Source organism: Trachurus japonicus, chromosome 2 (assembly GCF_045865225.1).
Source record: "Trachurus japonicus isolate A0001 chromosome 2, Traja_1.0".
Taxonomy (NCBI): domain Eukaryota; kingdom Metazoa; phylum Chordata; class Actinopteri; order Carangiformes; family Carangidae; genus Trachurus; species Trachurus japonicus.
The window spans coordinates 4,072,696-4,095,567 of record NC_140908.1 but is presented as its reverse complement, the minus strand read 5'-3'; the positions used below and the strand labels follow the sequence as shown (position 1 = coordinate 4,095,567).

Here is a 22,872-nt window from a genome sequence, read left to right as displayed (position 1 = left end):
CTGTCCACGTTCACAAATATTGGTTGAGCCACTCTTGATTAAACCAAGTGCCATTCACCTTCAATATGTTTACAAGACCTGGAAAACAGAGTGTGTACAGTAAAAAAAAAAAAGGATGTCAATGAAAAAAACTAGCTGTTTGGTGTGATTTAGTGTTACATCACAGGTCAACTTTGCTGTTGTTGTATCAGCCGCATTGTGTTCAAAACTTTATCAGAGGGCAAAGTGCATAAAATATCAGTGAAGATCTGTGGGAGATGCAGATTAATAAATAATCCTATTTAAAGTGTGAATAGCAGGGTTGGGTTTTATGATCAAGACGCCGACATATTAGCGAGCAGCCTTGAGTCGATCAATGTTCATCCCTCCAGCCTCAGGTAAGCAGCACATCTGCTCCTACATCGTCTCCATTCTGCATCGGTCATCAGCTTTAACATCATTAAAGTGTGTGGTGGAAATTGTGAAGCAAGGAAAAGGAAAAAGCCAACAAAAACACAGAAATCCAGACGGAAAACATCTGTAAACACTTTCTCTGTTTGTGTTCACAGGATGTTCAAGTTAGTGCTGTTGTTCCTGACAGTGTCAGGTAAGATCACTCCACCTCTCAAACAGTAACTGGCCTTATTGATTAATATCTGTGGAAGCGGCTATTTTATGTTACAGGATTTAATGCATGGTTTATTTGAGGGAGGCAAACTTTTCTTATACTGTAATTAAAAAAGCTTGTGATTTCAATGAATTAAAAATTTTAAATTGTATTTTTGTATTTAGCTTATTTTTAACAATGGAAAGCGAACGCCCTCAAAACAAAATCTAATATAAATGGATTCCAACTTAATGTTAAAATGATTTTTAGTTAGTGTTATCCTTGTTTTTAATGTTACATTTTTATCTAATCAGAGGCTTTTGACAAAGTACTAATCACTGTGGAGAAACATGTCATTACACCATGGAAAAAACCTCTAGAAATATCCTACTATACCAGTCCAGTGCGTATTAATTCTATTTTTTATTTATATTTCCTTGTCCTAATTAATTGTGTTTGGTGTGTGTGTTGTCGCCCTGGCAGCAAACCTGTGGTAGTGGAGTAATTGGCCTCCCCAGTGGCTGCACAGAAATTAGACTTTGACCATCCTTGATTTATTGCACAGTTTTTTTTTATTGCAGAAAAGCTGGGTCTTATGTATTATTCTGGAACAATAGTTAATAATTGATATAAAAGGCCCAACAGTTATCAGTCAGCTGGCATGGGTATGCACGAGCATCTCAAACACTGAACGAGCAGCGCCTGCAAACACAGCCTTCGTTTGGTGGCTCATCATGTTTTAAAAAACTTTCTGTCAGACTGCAACGACAAGTCAACAACAGCTAAGTCTTAAATAAATCGCACCTTTTCACAGGCCTCCGAGCTCTGCCAATCGCAGCCCCCCTTCAACGTTTGCAGGCGGCATCTTCGACCTTCCAGCTCCCCAATGGCTTTCAGCAGGACACTGACTTCTATCAACCTCTTCCTGATGGCTTCAGACAAGGGATCGAACCCTCCGGCCTGGTGGAGGACACCATCAGTGAGATGCACATGGGCGAGGGTAAGTTAAGACACACTGTTATACTCCCTGTCAAGCCCTAGGAATTAATAAACCTATCTGCAAAAATGCTATTTCAGGTACACATCTAGTGCACTGCAAAATCTGTTTATTTATACATTTTCTCTTTCAGTTTTTGACCAACTCCCCCTTGGAAATGGACACGGAGAGATGGAGAGAAGACACTGGCTGACAGAAGAGAGTGAGGAAACCATCCGCTCATACCATTGGAGTATTTATATGTGATTAACAAACTACCATTGTAACTGTCTAACCTAAAGGCCACGTGTCTTCCAGTCCCTGATGATGTTCCAGTCCAGAGGAGCGCTGGTGGTTGGGTCAGAGTGGAGGAACCTGCTGCTCCTCAACTCCCAGATGGTTTCAGACAGGGAACAGAACCCATGATGTCCATCCCCGATGGTTTTAGACAGGGAACCGAACCCATTATGTCCATCCCGGACGGTTTCAGACAGGGAACAGAACCGATGTCAATCCCAGAAGGTTTTAGACAGGGAACCGAACCCATGATGTCAATCCCAGATGGTTTTAGACAGGGAACAGAGCCAACTTTTCACATCCCAGAGGGCCTTAAACAGGGAACCGAACCCATGATGTCCATCCCGGAAGGTTTCAGACAGGGAACAGAACCCATGATGTCTATCCCAGCTGGTTTTAGACAGGGAACAGAACCAACTTTTCACATCCCAGAGGGCCTTAAACAGGGAACCGAACCCATGATGTCAATCCCAGAAGGTTTCAGACAGGGAACAGAACCCATGATGTCTATCCCAGCTGGTTTTAGACAGGGAACAGAACCAACCTTTCACATCCCAGAGGGCCTTAAACAGGAAACCGAACCCATGATGTCAATCCCAGAAGGTTTCAGACAGGGAACAGAACCCATGATGTCTATCCCAGCTGGTTTTAGACAGGGAACAGAACCAACCTTTCACATCCCAGAGGGCCTTAAACAGGAAACCGAACCCATGATGTCCATCCCTGATGGTTTCAGACAGGGAACAGAACCAACCTCTCACATCCCAGAAGGTTTTAGACAGGGAACCGAACCCATGATGTCTATCCCTGATGGTTTCAGACAGGGAACAGAACCAACCTCTCACATCCCAGAGGGCTTTAAACAGGGAACTGAACCCATGATGTCTATTCCCGATGGTTTCAGACAGGGAACAGAACCCATGATGTCCATCCCCAGTGGTTTCAGACAGGGAACAGAACCAACCTTCCACATGTCAGAGGGGTTTAAACAGGGAACTGAACCCATGATGTCCATCCCAGACGGTTTCAGGCAGGGAACAGAACCCATGATGTCTATCCCCGATGGTTTCAGACAGGGAACTGAACCCTCTGCGTCTAGGATCCAAGAACAGATAGTGGCATGTAAGGGGGAGGTCATAAATGGAAAGTGCTATGAGTTCAATCCCACACCGATGGCCTTTGAGGATGCACAGGTTAGACTACCAACCATTTCAGTGGATGGCAAAACTTTGCTTTAAACTTTCAATGGATAGTTAATGAAACCAGTGAGTTTTGTTGACTCAACTTCTGGTTATTCAAATTAATCCTTATATTTTTCTGGCCCCTCTGCTTCCAGTTCTCTTGTAGATCTGTTGCCCCAAATGCTGAACTTGCATCCATAACCAATAGTGACCTGCATGCCCGTCTGGTTTCCATGGTGACCAATGGCGGTGACACCAACCCTGTGCTGACCTGGCTTGGAGCCATGATCGAGGTAAGGGAATGGAGACAATATGATCTCCCATCACTACCACTACTATTATCCAGGCTGCATCCGAGCACCAGCACCTTTAAAAGTTTGTATGTGAACTTCTCTTTTAATTAAATTAATTAAAATATTTACATTTTGATGAACGACCCTAGATTTCCATAATTAGTCGGTTGCTTACTGACAGTCAGTGACACCAGGCAGGCAGCCGTCTGGTCCTGGACTGTGGCACTGAATGGAGGCCAAGGAGAGTGTCCTCAGATACGTTATCACCAGGACAGATAGTGTTATTCTTACCTTGGTGTAACACTGACCGTTGAACTTTTATTTTAAAATGCTCCATCTGTTTTTTTCCTTATCACTAGATGAGACAGGTTATGGAAATTTATAGGATCTAATCCGATAAAGGAATGTGACCAGGCAAAAAATTAATCTACTTTACTCCACCACATTATTTGTCAGTTACTAATTAGAGCCCTCTTGAGCAGCTAGTAATATCAGATCAGGATCATATTATTTCCTATTTACATGTATTTTTCTTAATGTCAGGAATAATAATAACATGTTTTTAATTAGTCTTAAACAGTAGGCTACATGATTTGACATATGGTACGTGTGTTGCCCACCTCAGAAACAGCAGGCATCATGGGTAGATGGGACAGAGTGGAACTACAGCGACTGGATGCCAGGACACCCCAACATTCACACTGACAAACCTGCCTGTTTGGAGATGTTTCATATTGGTAACACCTGCACTCTCACACACACACACACACACACACACACACACACACACACACACACACACACACACACACACACACACACACACACACACACACACACACACACACACACACACACACACACACACACACACACACACGACTCATAACTTTTCACAGAAGTTACTGTATCTGACAAACAGGCTGTTCAAGTGCAACTATTTAACTTTTAAAAGACGAAATAGCACAGTTAATGTTCGATAAATACATATTAGCCTGTGTTTAACTTTATTCTGATATAATTAACAACCTTAAATATGCACTTACATTATATAAATGTGTTTTTTTTGAGAGAGGCTTTAGGCTACATTATTAATTACAGGGTGATAGATAAGGGCAGCTCAGATAACTTTTCATGGAAAGTTGATAACATAATAAAAATTAACTTGAGTTACAGCAGTCTGTGCCCTGTGGCACTGCTGATAATAAACTCCTCTTTGTCCCGTCCTTAAATACTGTAAATACCAGTAATCAGACGTGTTGTGTTCGGTCATGCTGTTACTAACTGGTCTTAAAAACATCTGAGGAATGTGTGAGGTCGTGGAGTTTCTGTAATGTAATCTGTCCCTACCCTGTCTTGCAGATGAAAGCTGGTGGACGGCTGCTGACTGTGAACTCAAGAGGGCGTCCATCTGCTCGTACCCAATCGCTGCATGAAGACAACAAAGAGACACAGCTTAAGAGAGTCTGCATTGTTTCTAGTGCTTTGGGACATCTACCTTGAATAAAACTTGGCATATTACCTGTGTTTCTGTTTCCTGTATGTGCACACACCGTTTTTTTTTGTTTTTTTTTACTTCAGCCATGTAAGGTCCTATTCGTTCCTGGGATGTCCGATAGATTTCACCATAAATGTACTTTTAAATTTAGACAAGACTTTAATGATCATTTTCCACTTGTGTATACAAAGCAGTTTGTACAGATTAGGGAGCCAAGTTAAAACAATTTGTTACAATTTAGTACCTGGAAAGTGCAAAAGTACATTTCAAATACGCTGAAATAAAAATCATGCTGTACATTATATACTGTATTCATAAATAATCACAGATATACACACATCCATTTGGTGACAGTCACAGAGAAGACTTGCTAAGACACAAAATAGTACTTTTTGATTTGCTTTGAAGTCCTAGTATATTCTTGGTTCCCGTTCACACTGCGGAGGTTTTAACTCGTGGAATGATGCTTTCGTTTTTGATTTACGGGGACGAGAAGCTTCAGAAATGAGGGATAACCTAGCTCTATGTTAACACCACACTGGGATAAAGGCACTCCGTTTGTTGCAGTCGTGGAACAACTCAAAAAACAGTGGTCTTTCGTCGTGGATGAATTAACTAAAGAAAAAAAAAACTACATTGAAAAACATTTTATGCACCATTTCACAGAAATCTCTTAAAGAAGGACACAGATTGGTCTTTGCACTACCTTGCTCTGACATTTAAATAAAAACTCAATACAAAATCACATAGAAAAAAAAAGAGAGAGAGAGATGGGGAACCATTAGAGCAACCCTAGGTGTCCAATGCCGAAGCCATTAGTGAGCCGAAAAACAATCAGGGGCTGTCAAGGTTCACACACTCAGAGACATAAATGATGAAATCAAGGATTTGGCTATAAAAAATAAACACATGCATCATCAGCATGTCCTCATTCACATACACTCAGACACACACATACACAGGAATAGGGTGCAAAAGTTATGAATCACACAATCTCATCCACAGAAGCTTCATACAACATGAATCCCAAGTGACATAGACAAGGCGTGCGAACCTTCTTGATGCCCGCCAAAAAAAAAAAAAAAAAAAAAACTCCTCTGAAATCAGTTGCGTCACAATGAGCAGGAAGGAGAATGAGATGCCAAAAGTAATGAAGGGATGATCGTTAGAGGCAAAAGATGAGAGCTAAAGGCAATCGGCGGGTAAAGAGCGAGGGAGTCGGGGTACGTTTACGATCAAAGTCAAACGACAGGAAGACTGGAGGTACAGCAGAGGGCTGGTTGAGCAACCTACATGGGAAGAAAAGCATCGACTGGCACCTGATAAAAGGAGCCGTATTGCTGCTAACACTGACATCTCGTAAAGCCCTTGAGGATTTTCTTCTTTCTCCTTCGTTCACAGGCGTCTGAACAGTCTGAAGAGTTTACTGGTGTCTGCATTCAGGAAACTGAGTCACCAAAAAACAAAAAAACAACCTGCTACTTTTACTCATAAATACACAAACACGCATTCAAGTAACTTAAAAACATTCAAAGAAGCATGGAGAGTGAAGTGTTTGTAGTTGTTGCTGCTGCGACACATCATCAGGTGGGAGCTTGTTGTGTTGAAAGATGTAGTGTTTCACCTGTAGTGTAGTGTTTTGTTTTTGTTTTTCCAAAACTACTGTATATCTGAACATCAAAGACAGATGCTATCGGCTATGTCCTAAACTACCTAATCTCAAAATGGACCAAAAATACAATGCATATGAACAGACGCCACGTTTTGGGCACATGCATAAATTTGTCTCAAAAAAAAAAAAAAAGACGAACCGGAAGTCAAAACAACAAAGAAAAAACAATTAAAAAAAACACATGTATAAAATCTGATGGAAAAGGCAGAGAGTTTGGTCTTATGAGTGATGGAGCCGTCTTACTGCATAAGGCTGCTGTGTGGCAGCCTGGAGGCAACCATGAGAAGTCCCAGCCTACAGAGCACAGGCCCGCCTGTCTGCGTCGAAGGCAAACTGAGGAGGGGGCGAAAAGGCCACTTGAAACTATAGTTTGAGATAGAACGTGGCAACACACACACACACAGACACACAAATGTACAGAGAAGCAGTTCGCTGACCGATCCTGACGCGTTTGAGCCGAGCAGGTCGGAGAATACACAGTGCCTCTGCTGCAGAAACAGTATCGAGGAGTACGGTGTAAAATGATGATAATGATGATGATGATGGAGAGGCAGGCCGTGGAGTGGTGGCTGGCTGGCTGGCTGGCGCTACTTCTGGATTTGAACCACAGCGCCAGCGCCACACGGTCAATCCGAAGCAGGAGAACGCACACACACACAGAGATAACGAGATATAAACGAGACACATGAATGTGCAGACTTGCTGGAGGAACCGAAGGGAGTTCCCGAGCACAGAACGAGGCAACGTGTTTGGTGAAAGTGGAGGCAAACTGGGTGACAGGAATGTGGGATGTGCGTGGAGGGGGGGAGAGGTTTTAGGGCTTGGGGGTGGGTCAGTTGTGGTCGTGCTGGGTGTTGTAGACCGCCTCCTCTGAAGAGATCTGCGTCCGTCTCTTGCTGGAGCCCCACAGCTTCCGTGTGATCTGGCCCGAACGCATCTGAGAAGAGTTGGAGAAGGAAGAGGAGGAGGAGGAGGAGGAGGAGGAAGTGGGACGAGGGGAGTGGGGAAAGAAAAGTGTGAAGTCAAAGGAAACAAAAAAGGAGAGGGGGGGAGGAAAGGAGGAGGGATATGATTCATGAGTGATTGATTAGTTCATTGGAGCTTGATTGACTTGTGAGGCAGTAAAGGAAAAAAAATCAAAGCTTGATTCACTTTGCTGTGAGTCAGTTTGAGCAGCAAAGATGAAGAGGTGCAATGATTGGGATCAAAGTATTCATGGGGAGGAGAGTGGGGGGTGGGGGGGGCGTCCTACATCTACACCACCAATACTCTATTTACATTATAAAACATTAGAGTCTATCTTGTCGCAGGATTATTGGTTTGCATTATTAGACTGGAGCTACACTCTTCATATGGCTTGAGTTTGCAGAAGCGTTAATTAGAGTTAGGTTTCTTTCACAGCACGTTTGTTATAGTTTGTAGAGCACACTCACATACAGTAACACATAATGTAATGACACTTCAGGTAAACAGCATGGGGGGGGGCAGCTTATCCCGGGTTAATGGCTAAATCATGTCAAATATTGCACGGATGCAAAATATATAATAAAAAAAACAAAAACCCACACACACAATGAGGTAAACACAACAAGTTGTTTTCATATCACAGTTGAAAGGTGGTTCATGTCTGCTCAGCTGTGTGCTGAAGGAATGTGTTAAATCTGTGTGGCTCAGATGTATGTTAGTGTGTGTGTGTGTGTGTGTGTGTGTGGGGAAGTCAAATGCCTGCGGGTGACAACCATCCCTGAGAAGGAGAGGATTGTGGGGGTAAAAGGTTCTTTGAGGGCATCGAGGCCGAGCATTGCAACATGGGTGATATGTGCAGCAGCTTGATCTGTGTGTGTGTGTGTGTGTGTGAGAGAAAGAGAGAGAGCTCTACAGCGATGCAAGAGGAGAGGAGCTAGGTCTAGGGCTGCTAGGGTCTGTGGGAGCGGGCGGCGGTGGGGCTGAACACCAGCTGGTCTCGCTGGTGCAGCAGGCGGGTTGGCGAGCGGGCTCGGAGCGGGGCCAGCAGGGGGGAGGCCATGAGCGGCGATCCCTCCAGACTCTGAGCGATGTAGTTCCTCAGCGAGTTCTTTACCTCCGCCGGCTTGCCCACGCCCACGATGATCAGCTTGCCGTCCTCCAGGCCCACCAGGACTTGACTCTGCTCCTTGGTGACGGACACGCAGCGCACCGGCACCCGCATCGCCATGGGCTCGGCGCACAGAGACAGACTGGACGGACAGACAGACAGACACAGGATAGGTTAATGTCTACATGGACGCAGCCTGGAATCAGACTACAACCTGGACTTCATCCTGGACAGCTGTTATTGTATTTCAACATTTTGGCAAATTGGCCCATTGCCATAATCCCTATAGTTTTAGCAGTAGGTTCGTTACCTTTAATTGTCGGTGCAAGCTATTTTTAGAACGGGCGGAGCAGAGCCGTGAGCTGCTCAGAGCTACGCTACGGAGGCTCATGGGATTTCTTGGTTTCCCTCATCAAACTCATCAAATACACAATCCAACAACTCCAAAACGCTCTGGTGGACAAGTTGTGACCTGCACATTCACCACGCTATGAGATAATAACACAACGTTACCAGACAGAGTTGTTTTAGAGGTAAATGCAGAGACTGCTTGATGAAAAACTGCCCTCGACGGGAACGCGCATCAGCAGTTTTGCATGTATTTCCCTCTAAAACAACTCTGTCTGGTAACGTTGTGTTATTATCTCATAGCGTGGTGAATGTGCAGGTCACAACTTGTCCACCAGAGCGTTTTGGAGTTGTTGGATTGTGTATTTGATGAGTTTGATGAGGGAAACCGAGAAATCCCATGAGCCTCCGTAGCGTAGCTCTGAGCAGCTCACGGCTCTGCTCCGCCGCTCTAAAAATAGCTTGCACTGACAAATAGAGGTAATGAACCTACTGCTAACTTGGTTTTTAAAATAATCTGTTTGAATAGCGAAGGTCGCTCTGCTGTCTAGCTGCCGATGTGAACAATGCGAATAGTTTACCTGTAGAGGTCACGGATGGACAGGTATCCCTGCTCGCTGCCGGTGACGACATACTCCCCTGAAACACACATGTCGGTCACCTGCTCCTTCAGAGGCTCGCTGCACAGGTGCTTCCCATTTACAGAGTAAAGATGAAGGGCATTTTTATCCTGGGAAAAGGAAAAAAAAAAGAAAAAGTTCAAATAAGTTTATCTTTACCTTCTTCATCCCACATTCATCCCAGTATTTCATACAGTGCATGCACCTTTAGTGTTGCTTTGCCCTCGACACAGGTGTGGACCAGCAGGTGTCCCTCCCAGGACACGGCCAGGTGAAGGATGGACAGCGGCAGCGAGCTGTCGCATGGCGGTCGCAGGCAGCGCATGTACTGCCCCCGACGCACTGTGTGGATGATCACTGTCCCGTCCTGCAGCACAGAGAGCGGCAGCACATATTTACTGTCAAAAATGAATCTACAAATAGTTAAACATCTCTTTTGGCAGTTGATATTTAAGGATTAATTATCCAATATTCAAAGAAATCAACAACCATTTCACCAGCACATGGGTTAATCAGTGATTTAAGGCTTCCAGGCCACTGATTTTCAGCTTAAACCCTTTTTTTCCAGCTCATTTACTCAACATGTGACTGACGACATAACACACACACATAACGGAGTTTATCGATGAGGCTTAACAGGAGATGAACAATCAGTGGGAGTGTGTCAGGTGCTCTCACCCGTGATCCCGACACGGCCATGTCCAGCTCCGTGCTGATGCTGACGCTGAGCACCTCGTCCGTGTGTCCGTACAACACCTGGACTGGTTTAGGATGGAGACCCACAGGAGCTCCGCCCTGCAAGCAGAGCACGACTAGACATCAGACAAAGCTGATCTTTGGTTTTACAGGAGGTTTCACAGCTTTACAGCATTAAAAAAATCTATTTCAGTGAGTGTATTCAGCTGTATGTGAACCTCAGGGCTCCGCACCTGTTGCAGGACCTGCCACACCATGCAGGTCGTGTCTCTGGAGCCAGAGATCAGGTGGATGCCGCAGTGGTCTGTTGACAAACACGTCACAATGTCTGAAGGAGAGATAAAAAAAAAACATTGATTATTACAAGTTGTGCAGATTGAAGCTGTGGATTCTACTTTTTGAGCCAAAACAAACGCAACAATTGGTGTCTTCATGCAACCACAGCTTTGGGCTCTAGCTCTGGCGCTTGCTCAGTTAAATATTATAAACATTTCGTTACCCATGTGTCGGATGTGCTGTCCCACAGTCTTGCCCTTCACCAGGGAGGTGACCCGGATGCTGTTGTCCCAGTGGCCACCGCTGAAGAGCAGCTTCCCGTCATGCGAGACCACGAACAGCCCTGCTGTCACCTCGACGCCGGGAGCGAAGGGCCCGGACAGAAACCGGTGGGTCCTGGGTGGAGATGGGGAGAGACAGTGAAACATAGGAGGACTTAGAGAGATCTTTAAGGCAGCGCTGCAGAGTTTTACTGACAGAGACACAGAGCTGTTTACTGTCAAATGTGTTGTGCATGTTCTCACTTAGAGTTGGAAACTGTGGGGTCCTTAATGAAGGTGAAGTAGTTGGAGATATTCTTGTTATAAGGCAGCCACCCATGGGTCCCAACCAGGCAGTTCTGACTCACTGTCACCTGGAGATAAAAACACCATGACACAATCAGCATCTAAAAAAAACTATAATAACCTTTATTATAATAATTGTGTGTATGAGGAGAACCAGGGCTCACCATAGTGTCAGGGCTCCCTTGGGTGATGAAGGAATGGGACTGATTCTTTGGCACCACAGCCTTAACAAGTGGCACGTTGTCACTGATGCCCTGCAAACATGAAGGCAGAGACATGAGAAATGATGATTTGTTGTTGTCAGCTTCTGGGGGAAAAAAACAAAACAAAGAAGAGTAAATGAGCAGCAGGCTCAGAGGTCGAACCTCGACAAAGAAGGACTTGAGGTCACTGAGGTGTTCGAACATGCTGAGAGGGCACGAGTCCAGCTGAGCTTTCCTCTTCTCCACTTCCTCCTGAGACAGACGGACCGGATGTGGCTCCTACGTACACACACACACACATTCAAAAGTCTTTCACAGCTACAACACAAGCTACTCGTGTTGAAGTTATAATAATATCATCATTTTGTGCTTGTACCTTGAGGAGCTGGCAGGGCGTCTGTCCAAAGTTGCTGATCATTCCCTCCACGGCTTTCCGCTCCTTCTCGTCAGTGATGGCGTCCAGGTCCACCGCCCCTACAGCAACATAATACGACAGTTACTGTACAATTCACACACAGGCGGTGGTTTGACCTGCTCCGCTGCACTACAGTATGTTTGCTCATCCATGTCTCAACAAGGAGTCTCTGTAGACTTAGTAGTCAAAGTAAACTTAAAATTTGCCATCAATCATCTCCTCCTTTAGAAACCAAATGTAACATGTAACTGCTGCAGTTTGTGTATTTTCACGTTGTTACAATGCAGTTTAGAGAAATAAATCCATCTCTGTGCATACACATCTCCATTATGACAGACATATTGAGAGGTTGAATAAAGAATAAAACCATGATGTGAAGCTTTACCCTCATATGTGCAGTAGTAGAAGACGTTGAGGGCCTCCACTGCTGCAGGGCCCTTCTGCTTGAAACCAAAGATCAGATCGATCCACTCATGAAGGTGCGCTGACACGTACTCTGACTCCTGGTAATACACACACACAGACCCACACACACACACACAATGATAAATGTGCAGTATAAATGTGGATATTGACTCTATAATGTCATGTGATGATCCCTAACACAGCGATCTCATACTGCAGCAGCAAGAAAGTGCAGCTCACCAGAGCTTTGCGGTGTTTGTAGATGAAGTCCTCTGGAGATTTGGCCCATTTGGGCAGAACAACATCATTCACCCTTTCTTTGGAGATCTGAAGGCGACCCAGATCGAACCCTGGGCGACAAGAACACGGATCAGAGAATGAATCAATAACGTATTTGTCATCATTATTCAAAAGCTCCTGGACTCAGGTCACTGAATTCAGGCAATAATGAAAAGGGCAAATTAGGATACACCCCCTAAACTCCCCCCATTAAGTATGAAAGGAGGCTCCCATGTGCTTGAGTTTTACACTGCTGGCTTGTATCAACACAACAGACGTGTTCTGTAATTTCTTCTATTCCTTCTATGATTATATTTACCCTGTAAAATAATTAGTACATGGTTAATTCACTGCCAGTGTAAATCTAGTAAGTCTCATCATAATAATATAATTTAGAGCACTGGGAAAATCTGAATCTGCTCGTATGATCATAGATTTAGTCAAATATAAATCTGTAACCTCACCATTTTGATTCTCTAGGAATTCTGGGAAGTAGAAAAACTCTGGGATGAGCTCTTTGACGTCGTTGGGGTTGTCCATGAGGGTCTGCCACGTCGCTGGGATGGAGTGGAACTGGCGGTCCGCACAGTCGAACCTGAGGCAGGCAGGATAATACAATGAACAGTAGAAGCAGCAGCCGTCTGTACTGTACATGTCCGCATGTCAAACTGCCTTAAAATGAGTGTCGTTGTTGCGCCTGCTTACCTCCCGCTCTGCAGCTGGATGTGCAGCGAGGTGAAGGGCTCCACTCTGATCAGGTAGTGCATCACCCCAGCAGCGTTGGAGTAGTGGGTGCCATAATGAAACCTGTCAATGGTGCCCGTCGGGTCCTCAAAGCTTTCATACCTGATGGACACATTATTGTGCTTTGTGAGCAACGTGTCCTCCACTAGCTGCTGTGCTGACACATTTTACATTATTTACACATCTTTTGTATGATAATTCAACATTGTCGATTGAACCTCTTTGTGACTTTGTGACATGCCAGGCTACAAGATGAGACTGTTGTTCACTCTTGATGGACAAATATGGACACATGTGCAGACACACACGTAATCTGTATGTACTGTCTAGAGCTAAACTTCAGCTCTGTATACTACCTACTGCTGTAACATGTTATGTCAAAATGTCATAAGTAAAAGAATGTTATGTCAAAATGTAAAAAGCAAAAGAAAAGAAAAGATTACGATAAAGATTTTATTCTGTGGGTAATGGGGGCGGGACTAGATAAGCTTTTGCTTATCCCGCTTTCCCTTTCGGCCATGTGTATTGTATTACTTGAACTAAGATGAAGCGTGATGATGATGATTTGATTGACATGCACACGAAACAATCAAATAAATAAAACATCAAAACCCAAAATGTGCTCGACGCACTTCTCTCTAACAGCCTTGGCGTTGCGTTCGTTAAGCACAGCCACCGGCTTCGACAGGTCCCTGAACACCCGAGGATCGGACAGGTCCAGCTCCTCCGAGGTGTAGTCGGACAGAATCCAGGGGAACTGGAAACAAATGCACAACAAAATGAGCGTAAAGATTCACACTCATCCAGAAATCAAAAAGGCAGCAGAGGAAGTGGATAATACTTTGCTTTATTTTGTTCTACTGCTGCAGTATATTCACTGGACAGCAGTTGTGATGAGTGAGGGACGCACCACTGGGTACTGAGCCAGGTTGTTGTACGTCCTGCCTGCGATCGTGTTGAGCTGCATCAAGTAGTCGAAGTTGGAAATCTCCCGATTCACCCATTTCTGTGTGATGGAGAGTGCAAAATCAAAAGTCGAAACTCAACGACTCCTTATATTTCATTCATCTACAGTAAATGTGTTCAGGGACTGTTTGATCGCTCTCTCAAATTGATAACGACAACTCCACATCACCGTTTCCTGACCTGTGTGAGTCCAGAGGCTTTGAGCAGCTCCTGCGGCGAGCGGGTTCCATAAAGGCTGAGGGATCGCAGGAGTAACATGCGGCTGTAAACCTTGTTCCTTGTCTGTTTGAAGAAGACATAATAATGTTTTTAAACAGAACAGAGTAGCACTGTTTCTTCTGGAACTTGAATTATTTAGTCAATATTTATCAGATCGCTGATTTTTTTCTTTATTTCCACATGTGCACTAGTGTTACTATCTTGGTTTCCTTGTGTTTTTCTCACCTCTTTCTTGAAGTTGAGGAAGTAATTAGTCTGGTCGATGAGGAAGATCTCCAGGGCAGAGCGACGCAGGTTATATCGTCGCAGGTGGACCTCTCTGATCTGAGTGAGGGGCCACTTGAAGTCGTGGCCCACACCTTCAGGAAATAAGCACACAGTTAATACATGTTAAAGGAGAATTCCGGTCATTTTTGACCCCTAAATCGTTGTCCTGATGGTCACCCAGTGTTGGGGGGAGCAAAAAACGCGACTAAAATTGATGCAGGCAAACCGGAGTTACACAACAGGATGTTTCAGAGTTCGGCTATCTGAGGTGAGTGATTACAAGCAAAAACACAAAGTTTATACTGTTTATACTGTTTATACTGTACACTATATGAGTTCAGTGGTGTCTCTAAGGATTCCAGTCATGTACCATAGATATTTGATTGTGTTTTGAGTGTCTGTTGTGGTTGAAAAAATTGCCCCCATACTTTAGCGTTGTCGCTAGCGCCGGGTAGCCATGGTGTAACTCCGGTTTGCCTGCATCGTGTTTTTTGCACCCCCCAACACTGGGTGACCATCAGGAAAACGGTTTAGGGGTCAAAAAAGACCGTAATTCTCCTTTAAAGTTTTTAATGATGGTATTCCCGTATCGTCTCATCCGCCTCTCTGCCTCTCTGACTGTCCTGCTCACCTTCCTCCTTCTCCTGGCTGCTGTCGTAGAAGTAGATGTGATGTGTGGTGAGCTCCAGGCGACCGGGCACCACGTCCACCACCGTCACCAGCTCGCAGTCTTCCCACAGCACCAGCTTCTCCTTCTGGCCCGCCTCCTCCGCTTCAACCCTGCAGGTCACAGAGAGGGAAAGTAGACTGTAACAAAAACAACTCTTGGTAATTCTTGGCTTTAGTGGTGTTATGGTTTCTCTGTGTTGTGACTGACTGATTGCTGGCAGCAGCGGGGTCGTCCTCCGGCAGCTCCAGGATGTCGTCTTCCAGGTCGCTGACTTTGACCTGCTTCACCGCCTCCAGCAGCAGAGACTCTGGGTTCACACGCTGCTGATGGACACCTGGGATGGAGGTGGAGGGTGTTAAATCCAGAATGATGCAGTGTGACAGTGCTGTAAATGAACTTCTTGGCGTGACAAATAATAGAAACATCTGCCAGGAACAGAGCAGAACACCCTGCATTTGCTTTCAGCTCAGTGTCGTAAGATTTACAATTTTAAAGGACAATTCCGGGCAAATTAAACTCGGGGCTGTATTTTCCTAACATTTTAGGTCTAAACGAAGGAATCTGAAGATTTTAGTTTAATTGCTCCTGTTTTGCGGTTTTGCTGTTGTGTCTGTCCCCGCATCGCCACGGCAGCGATGAATGGGAGTGGATGTAAGTTCCGCTGCTTAGGCTGTTTACATCCCTCAAAGCCACAATTTTTTTCCACAGACAGCGTCAGATGGCGACTCAAACATGCACCGAGAAGTTTATTTACTTCAAGCAAGCCGACATGTTTATGACACAAGTTGCCGTGCTCGGTGTGTTCAGGTGCAGTCGGAAGCTCCCGTTTGTCTCATAAACACAGGAATATCAACTCTTGACTTGCTTGAAGTGTACATTTTTCTCCACAGACAGCGTCAGGTGGCGACTCAAACATGCACAGAGAAGTTTTTTTTACTTGAAGCAAGTTGATAAATAAACTTCTCGGTGCATGTTTGAGTCGCCATCTGACGCTGTCTGTGGCTTTGAGGGATGTAAACAGCCTAAGCAGCGGAACTTGCATCCGCTCCCATTCATCGCTGCCGTGGCGATGCGGGGACAGACACAACTACCGCAAAACAGGAGCAATTAAACTGAAAATCTTCAGATTGCTTCTTTTAGACCTAAAATGTTAGGAAAATACAGCCCCGAGTTAGCCTGACAAGCCAGACTATATCATTAAAATGTCTAGTCTGGCAATGACCAGTAGACCTCGGCTCAATCCAGGGGGCGGGATGAAGGCTGTCTTTCAAACTGCCGCTAGGGTGCGTCTAGATTTCTAGGCTAGCCCCGAGTTGAATTTGCCCGGAATTGTCCTTTAAAACTGCTCTCTCACGTCACTCATGTGGATCTAATTCCCCAAAAGCTCATTATTTCCTGTCAAATGCCCCTGAAATCAAAACGGCAGCAGAGGAAGTGGATAATACTTTGCTTTATTTTGTTCTACTGCTGCAGCATATACACTGGACAGCAGTTGTTGCTATCATTTAACAAACTTATTGGATGACTGTTATGCACTTATATTGAATCTGGCACCTTTCAGCAAGGTTCATTTCAGAACTTGCGAATCCCCTGCTGGCTAGAGAACCAAGCAAAGTGCAGACATGAAACATCCTTCACTTCCTAAAAACTCAGGTAGCAAAGTCAGGAACTTGTTTTAAAGTCAAAATATAAGACAAAGATGACATCTGAAAGTAAACATTTGTGTGCACAGTTGCCAACTACAGATGTTTTGGATTCACACAGCTAAATAAGAAAAGCACACTGAGCAGAGTGGATCATCCTCCTCATTGAGGGGCAGGACACAAGTCCAGCTCAAAGAGGATTTTCAAGGTCAGTCCTTTTTAATCTGTTTATCAAGGGCAGCTTGGATGAATGTGCTCATGATACACAGTACACACACTTCTCCTGATAATATATCAAAGGAGTAGGTGCTTCTTGCTACGATGGAGAGCCATTGATTCAATTTTTAAATATTCAAGCGTGTGTTTTCTTTGCAGACGTAGTGAAAGTGTGTCAGGTTGTTCCAGTCTAAACTCAAACAGAGGCAGATGTTTTACAGGGGAAACCAGAGTAGAGTCTTACCTAGGTTGTCTCTCAATGCGCTGGCTTCTCTGTGAGGGTCATAGTTGTAATTACGGACTAGCTTCAACCTCATGCGGGAGAAGTTCTCAGCACTGGACACCCTAAAGTGCATCTCATCCTGCTGCCTGTATGAAAGAATTTGAAGAAATTGCTTATAATATTGTCAAAACCAGACGCTGTTTATATCTGTAACAAACAATTACAACAAAACTCCTGTAGAAAAAGACAAAATAATATGTGATTATTAATATCAGTACCTGTCGGCCCAGGGCCCTCTCTCACACACCAGACCCCGCCGAGCTGCCTTCCACTGCCTGAGGGTGGCGCTGTTCTGGCTGTGCTGCTGCTTCAGCATGCTGTTGTAGCGCAGGTTCTCCTGGCGACCTCGGCGTGAGAAGGGCTCCACAAACTGCTCCTGTAGGACGAGAGGAGAGAGGATTTTAAGAGGGAGAAAGACTGGACATCTCATATTTAATCGTTATCCGTTTCTTACGGATCCGACTCACCTGGAAGCGGATCTTGCTCTCGCCTCGCTCCCTCTCCCTCTTATGCAGGCTGACCATGAAGGCCTCGTAGCACTCCTTCCAGTACAGAGCCATGGTCTCGTGGCCCTGGCTGAATGTTTCAATCTCATATTGCTTCATATATGGAATAATCTGCAACAACACAACACAAACCTTTTAATAAGACGCTAATTCACGATCATTTAAACCAACAACGGTGCCTGTAAATCCTCAATCCCGTACATATTTGTCGAGGTAGACGCGCCACTCGGGCGACTTGCAGTACAGCTGGAAGTCCTCGAAGAAGGACGGGCTGCCGTTGGTGTCGGGCAGCTGGGGGAGGTGCAGCTCCATGTAGAGGAGGCGGTGGACTTTGGAGAGCAGCGTTCGCAGCAGAGGAACCAGGAAGGAGTAGGTCTCCTCCGTCTGCTCCTGCATGGAGCGCCGCAGGATGCCCTCCACCTTCCCCAGCAGGTAGCAGGCCTCGTCTTGGCTGGACACCTCCTTGGTCTGAAGGATGCCATTGAGCTTGGCCGTCGCCATGGCACACACCTGGGATACAGATCGTTTATCATTTTACATGTTTGTTTGATGTCACGATTACTTGTTTTCACAATTAATCGCGGTATTAAACGCCACAATTAATTAATCGTAAAGATTTCCAAATAAGATTATGTTAGAAACACAGAGGCAGATGTGCACCAAAGCGAAGGTAAATGTAAGAAATACTGGTCCATTTACCTAACATAACATACAATTGGTATAGGAATTTAAATGTTAGCGAGTTATTTGTGCTAAAAAAGAAACAATGATAAACTTAAACATTTGGTATAGGTGACAATTAATGACTTGAATATTTAAAACACTTCCTCTGCAGGATTAATAAGATTAGATTAGATTAAGTTTATTTGTCCCCCATGGGGAAACTGGTTAATGGTTATATATTAATAGTAGAGACTTAAAATATTTAATGTAAATAATTAGTATTGTAATTATATTTTGACTGTATTTGATTTTACACATTCATATGATGTAAATTAAAGCAGAAGTAAGCGATCCGGTGGTTTTGGCTAACTTCTTGTCAGCCGATGGAGTTAGCAGCCCCCGCCCTCGTCCCTACGTCACCACATTCACGCGCATCCCTTGGCTGCACACACAGAGAGGACCGCCCCTTTATGCCGCTCTCTCTCCTCATTGGATAAAGGTTGTAGGATACAAGGAAAGTTTTCTCCTCGGCTTACAGCAGAGCAGAGTGACTGACAGACCCGTGTTTCAGACCAAACACTCTATAGAAGTGATTGCTGTCGGAAGATATAACTATTTAAGACTTAGGCCTATATTAACACAAACATTACGCTTACTTCTGCTTTAATTAATGCATAATCATGATAATTGTAATACCGTGATTATTTCTCTGACAATAATCGTACAAAGAAAATCTATAATTGTGACATCCCTACTGACAATTTTATAAACACGAAAAGAGATGTTGTTCAGTTCACCTCAGGATCCTCCTGGGCCATGAAGCCCAACAGCAGCCTCAGTCCGACCTGGGACAGCTGGAACCACTGCGTGCCGGACGAGTACCACACCATGAGGCTGTCCATCAGCGTCACCGTCTCCTCCAGCACCTTCTCCGTCCACAGCGCCGGGTTGACCAGGCCCTCCGCCTGCAGGAAGTCTTGCACCATGTGAAGCAACCGGACTGCGTTCTCCGTGTGCTGCGGCAACGTGGCGGCCGACGCCTCGCGATTGTCGCTCACCGCCCACTCCAACATTCGTTCCATGAGGCTACAAATAAGGAAAAAAAAAAAAAACACAGAACATTTAAGACTGTCTCTAGATTAGATTAAAATGGGAGAAAGAATCTCGAACTGTCATCACAGAAGAAGAGTGGTTGAATATATGCTTTGTACAGTCAACTTCTACTAGTTCTGGTCTCTGGAGAGATTTCTGCTGGTGGAATCTGGTTAGATATTTCATAACCCCTAAGTTAAAATGGGTGCAAACAGGGGAGACGGCCAGGGGACTGTGTTGGAGGAAGTGTGGTGAACAGCTAGCAGACCATTTTCATATATTCTGGAGCTGCCCAGCTATTCAGCCATATTGGCAAAAGATTACGCAAGTAGTACAAAACAGCAGTGAACAGAAAACAGAAATGAAAAGCTCCTTTTCTACAATCTACCTGGGTAATATTGCACCCCATATATTGGGGCGAGACAAATATCTTTTAAAAATACTATTAGCAGCTAGTAAGAAAACCATAACTCGAAGCTGGCTGCAGGCCACACCTCCAGCAGAGTCAGATTGGATCAATATTGTGACTAATATCCAAAATATGGAAAGGATGACCTTTTCGTTAAATCTACAGACTGATAAATATTTGCACTATTGGGAAAAATGGATTGTGTACATGTCCAAAAGCGACGCTCATTGAACCATCATTGTATTTGTAACTCCACCAGTATAACATTTGAATGTATTGTATAGGTGACCAACTGTTTGTTCTATGTCTTTCTGTATGTTGTCTATGTTCCTTTTATAAAAATAAAGTACAAAAAAAAAAAAAAAAAAAAAAGACTGTCTCTAGACTAGAAGCATTCAGCCTGTTGTCTTAGTTTGTCCAGCCTAACTGACCTGAGTTTGATTTGGTCGACAGGAAGCAGCAGCTCATTGGCGGTTCCCAGTTTGGTGAGAGCTGAGAAGACCTGGCCGCGCTCCAGCCACGCCGAGTCATCCGAACCCTCTACGCCTCGCCACATCACACACAGCACGATCTCCAGCAGCATGCTGCACAGCTCCTCCTCTGCCCGCTAGGGGGCCACACACACCAGAGAGACAGAATAAAGAGAGAGAGGCAAGGGTTATCATCAGCACAGAACAAAAACATTAAAGGGATAGTTCACCCAAAATTCAAATTTCACTCATTATCTACCCCAGCACTGCTCTTCCTGGTCCGTCCAAATCTTGCGCGATTTGCATTGACACCCAGTTCACGGCTCTGCAAATCGCGCGAGATTCCGGCAGAGCAACACTGGGAGCTTCCGCTACAAACAAGCTTAAAATATAGACAGATAGATATAGATATTTAATTTTTTTTGGAACAATTTCTCATGTCGGGGCTTCAATACAAGAGGGGCATTACAGACGAGCACTATGGAGGTATTTGGATGTTTTTTGGTGTGTCTCTTTGGACGAAGAAAAGTGAGCTCTGTTCGCAACCGTCATATGGACATGCAGTGCTGCACGGAGCCCCGCTGTAACTGAGAGAAGGCACGGAGGACTCTGAAACTTCTCCCAGCCCTTAGTCGACATCAGGGTGAGTAGATAATGAGTGAAATTTGAATTTTGGGTGAACTATCCCTTTAATAAGAAGATGAAAATATCAAAAGAAGCGTCTTAAAGTTATCACAAGTTACCGTGTGAGTGGATATTCTGGTTTATTTCTGGTGCTGGGTGACAGCCTGAATTAGAGTGTGAGTCTTAATATAAGGACATTTACATAACTGTCAGCCAGATCAAGACCTTCTGACAAATTGTGACTGACATGTGATTGACAGCTTCCTGCCGGGGGAGGAGACAGGTTGTCTGTCTTTCCACCTCTGCCCTCCGGTGACGAAGAGAGCGCGTTGGATAAAAGTTAAAGCTGAGCACAGAGAGATGACATTTCACTCACTGACTCAGAGGCTTTTGCTGTTTCAACTTCCTCCTCTGGATACAGACTAACAGATGACAGACACCACGGCTCCTTATCATCTGCTCACTGCCACTAGTTTTATGAGAATATATTTATATTTAATCATTCATTTTATTTTCTGGGAGCCACACAGTTTCAACAGATGACATGTTTGATGAACATGTACTGTAGTTTATAGTAAATCCATTCCAGATGCAGAAAGTGTGCAGCTGAAAAAAGTCCCCAACAAATGCAGTATTTACTTTGGTGTGAGTGACATTTGCTTAAAGGGATAGTTCACCCAAAATTCAAATTTCACTCATTATCTACTCACCCTCATGTCGACTAAGGGCTGGGAGAAGTTTCAGGGTCTTCCGTGCCTTCTCTGAGTTACAGCGGGGCTCCATGCAGCAGTGCATGTCCATATAATGGTTGTGAATGGAGCTCACTTTTCTTCGTACAAAAAGACACACCAAAAAACATCCAAATACCTCCATAGTGCTCGTCTGTAATGTCCCTCTTGTATTGAAGCCCCGACATGAGAAATTGTTCCCGAAAAAAATTAAATAAGTCTATATTTTAAGCTTGTTTGTAGCAGAAGCTCCCAGTGTCTCAGTTCACTGCTCTTCCTGTGTCAGTGCAAATCTCGCGTGATTTGCACTGACCGGCGGAACAATTTCTCATGTTGGGGCTTCAATACAAGAGGGCAGTGACGGCTGGTATCAATGGGCTAGTGGGGCTAAGCCCTCCCTGCATTACACAACAAAAGATGAGGAAAAAATATTATATATAGCCTATATTATATTCTCTAAATAACATACAAAAGATTGTTCTAAGTCTTAGTAAAATCGGAACTGGCAACAATATTAAATAGTTTCAAGAAAAACACAGGATATCTCTAAATGGGCTAATTTTAATCAGCCCGAGCTCACCCAGTCTGCTCTCATTCATTTTCCCACTGTGGATGATTGACAGGTGCCAGGTCCCGCCCACGCCATTGACCGACTGTTTGGGCTAATTTCATTCAGCCCACAGGCCGATCGGTTCTGACCAATCAGCAGCGGGCTGACGCAGGATCAATGATTGACAGGCGTCATGTCCCGCCCCCTTGGTTCACTTGTCATTGGGGCTAATTTCATTTAGCCCAACACCGCTGTTTTCAGACCAATGACAGGAACCGGAGGAAAAGTAGTGTTGTTGTGGGAGGGAGAAGACAAAACAGCGGCGCTAGGCGCTAGCATCACAGGTAGCATTACTTTACTGCTCTAAACTGTCTTTGCTAACATGAACGAAGTGGAGAATCTAGTTTCTAAACTCACCGGGAGCACCAGACTTAAAT

At 44.6% G+C, this 22,872-nt stretch overlaps 2 protein-coding genes across 8 annotated transcripts in view; one reads left to right on the top strand and one right to left on the bottom strand.

Annotated features, from left to right (window-relative positions):
* Positions 1-548: 548 nt before the first annotated feature.
* Positions 549-4,854, top strand: LOC146990629 (uncharacterized). Of its 3 annotated transcripts, none has more exons than XM_085796275.1 (8): positions 549-586; positions 1,401-1,586; positions 1,717-1,785; positions 1,881-2,045; positions 2,211-3,052; positions 3,196-3,333; positions 3,959-4,070; positions 4,696-4,854. In XM_085796275.1, the coding sequence occupies exons 1-8, from the start codon at positions 550-552 to the stop codon at positions 4,767-4,769; spliced, it is 1,623 nt and encodes a 540-aa protein (XP_085652401.1). In that variant the 5' UTR covers position 549; the 3' UTR covers positions 4,770-4,854. The 3 variants fall into 3 exon arrangements, with proteins under 3 accessions (XP_085652401.1, XP_085652392.1, XP_085652382.1); XM_085796266.1 differs by having other exon boundaries at positions 2,085-3,052; XM_085796256.1 differs by having other exon boundaries at positions 1,881-3,052.
* A 116-nt stretch (positions 4,855-4,970) lies between these two features.
* Positions 4,971-22,872, bottom strand: part of nbeal1 (neurobeachin-like 1) — a 57,165-nt gene continuing 39,263 nt past the window's right edge. For 2 of the 5 annotated variants that reach the window (XM_085796230.1, XM_085796204.1), the window contains 26 exons: positions 20,495-20,670; positions 19,360-19,648; positions 18,101-18,409; positions 17,861-18,010; positions 17,612-17,769; positions 17,355-17,479; positions 15,459-15,585; positions 15,213-15,361; positions 14,540-14,673; positions 14,276-14,377; positions 14,040-14,135; positions 13,762-13,886; positions 13,091-13,231; positions 12,850-12,980; positions 12,347-12,456; positions 12,087-12,204; positions 11,663-11,760; positions 11,449-11,565; positions 11,248-11,337; positions 11,042-11,151; positions 10,741-10,913; positions 10,475-10,569; positions 10,224-10,340; positions 9,751-9,912; positions 9,507-9,655; positions 8,248-8,719 (listed from right to left, as the gene is read on the bottom strand). In XM_085796230.1, the coding sequence (XP_085652356.1) occupies positions 8,419-8,719; positions 9,507-9,655; positions 9,751-9,912; positions 10,224-10,340; positions 10,475-10,569; positions 10,741-10,913; positions 11,042-11,151; positions 11,248-11,337; positions 11,449-11,565; positions 11,663-11,760; positions 12,087-12,204; positions 12,347-12,456; positions 12,850-12,980; positions 13,091-13,231; positions 13,762-13,886; positions 14,040-14,135; positions 14,276-14,377; positions 14,540-14,673; positions 15,213-15,361; positions 15,459-15,585; positions 17,355-17,479; positions 17,612-17,769; positions 17,861-18,010; positions 18,101-18,409; positions 19,360-19,648; positions 20,495-20,670 (3,852 nt within the window). In that variant the 3' untranslated portion in view covers positions 8,248-8,418. Of the gene's footprint in view, positions 7,441-8,247; positions 8,720-9,506; positions 9,656-9,750; positions 9,913-10,223; positions 10,341-10,474; positions 10,570-10,740; positions 10,918-11,041; positions 11,152-11,247; positions 11,338-11,448; positions 11,566-11,662; positions 11,761-12,086; positions 12,205-12,346; positions 12,457-12,849; positions 12,981-13,090; positions 13,232-13,761; positions 13,887-14,039; positions 14,136-14,275; positions 14,378-14,539; positions 14,674-15,212; positions 15,362-15,458; positions 15,586-17,354; positions 17,480-17,611; positions 17,770-17,860; positions 18,011-18,100; positions 18,410-19,359; positions 19,649-20,494; positions 20,671-22,872 lie in introns of those variants that run through there. The other 3 variants (XM_085796221.1, XM_085796241.1, XM_085796212.1) reach the window with 3 other exon arrangements.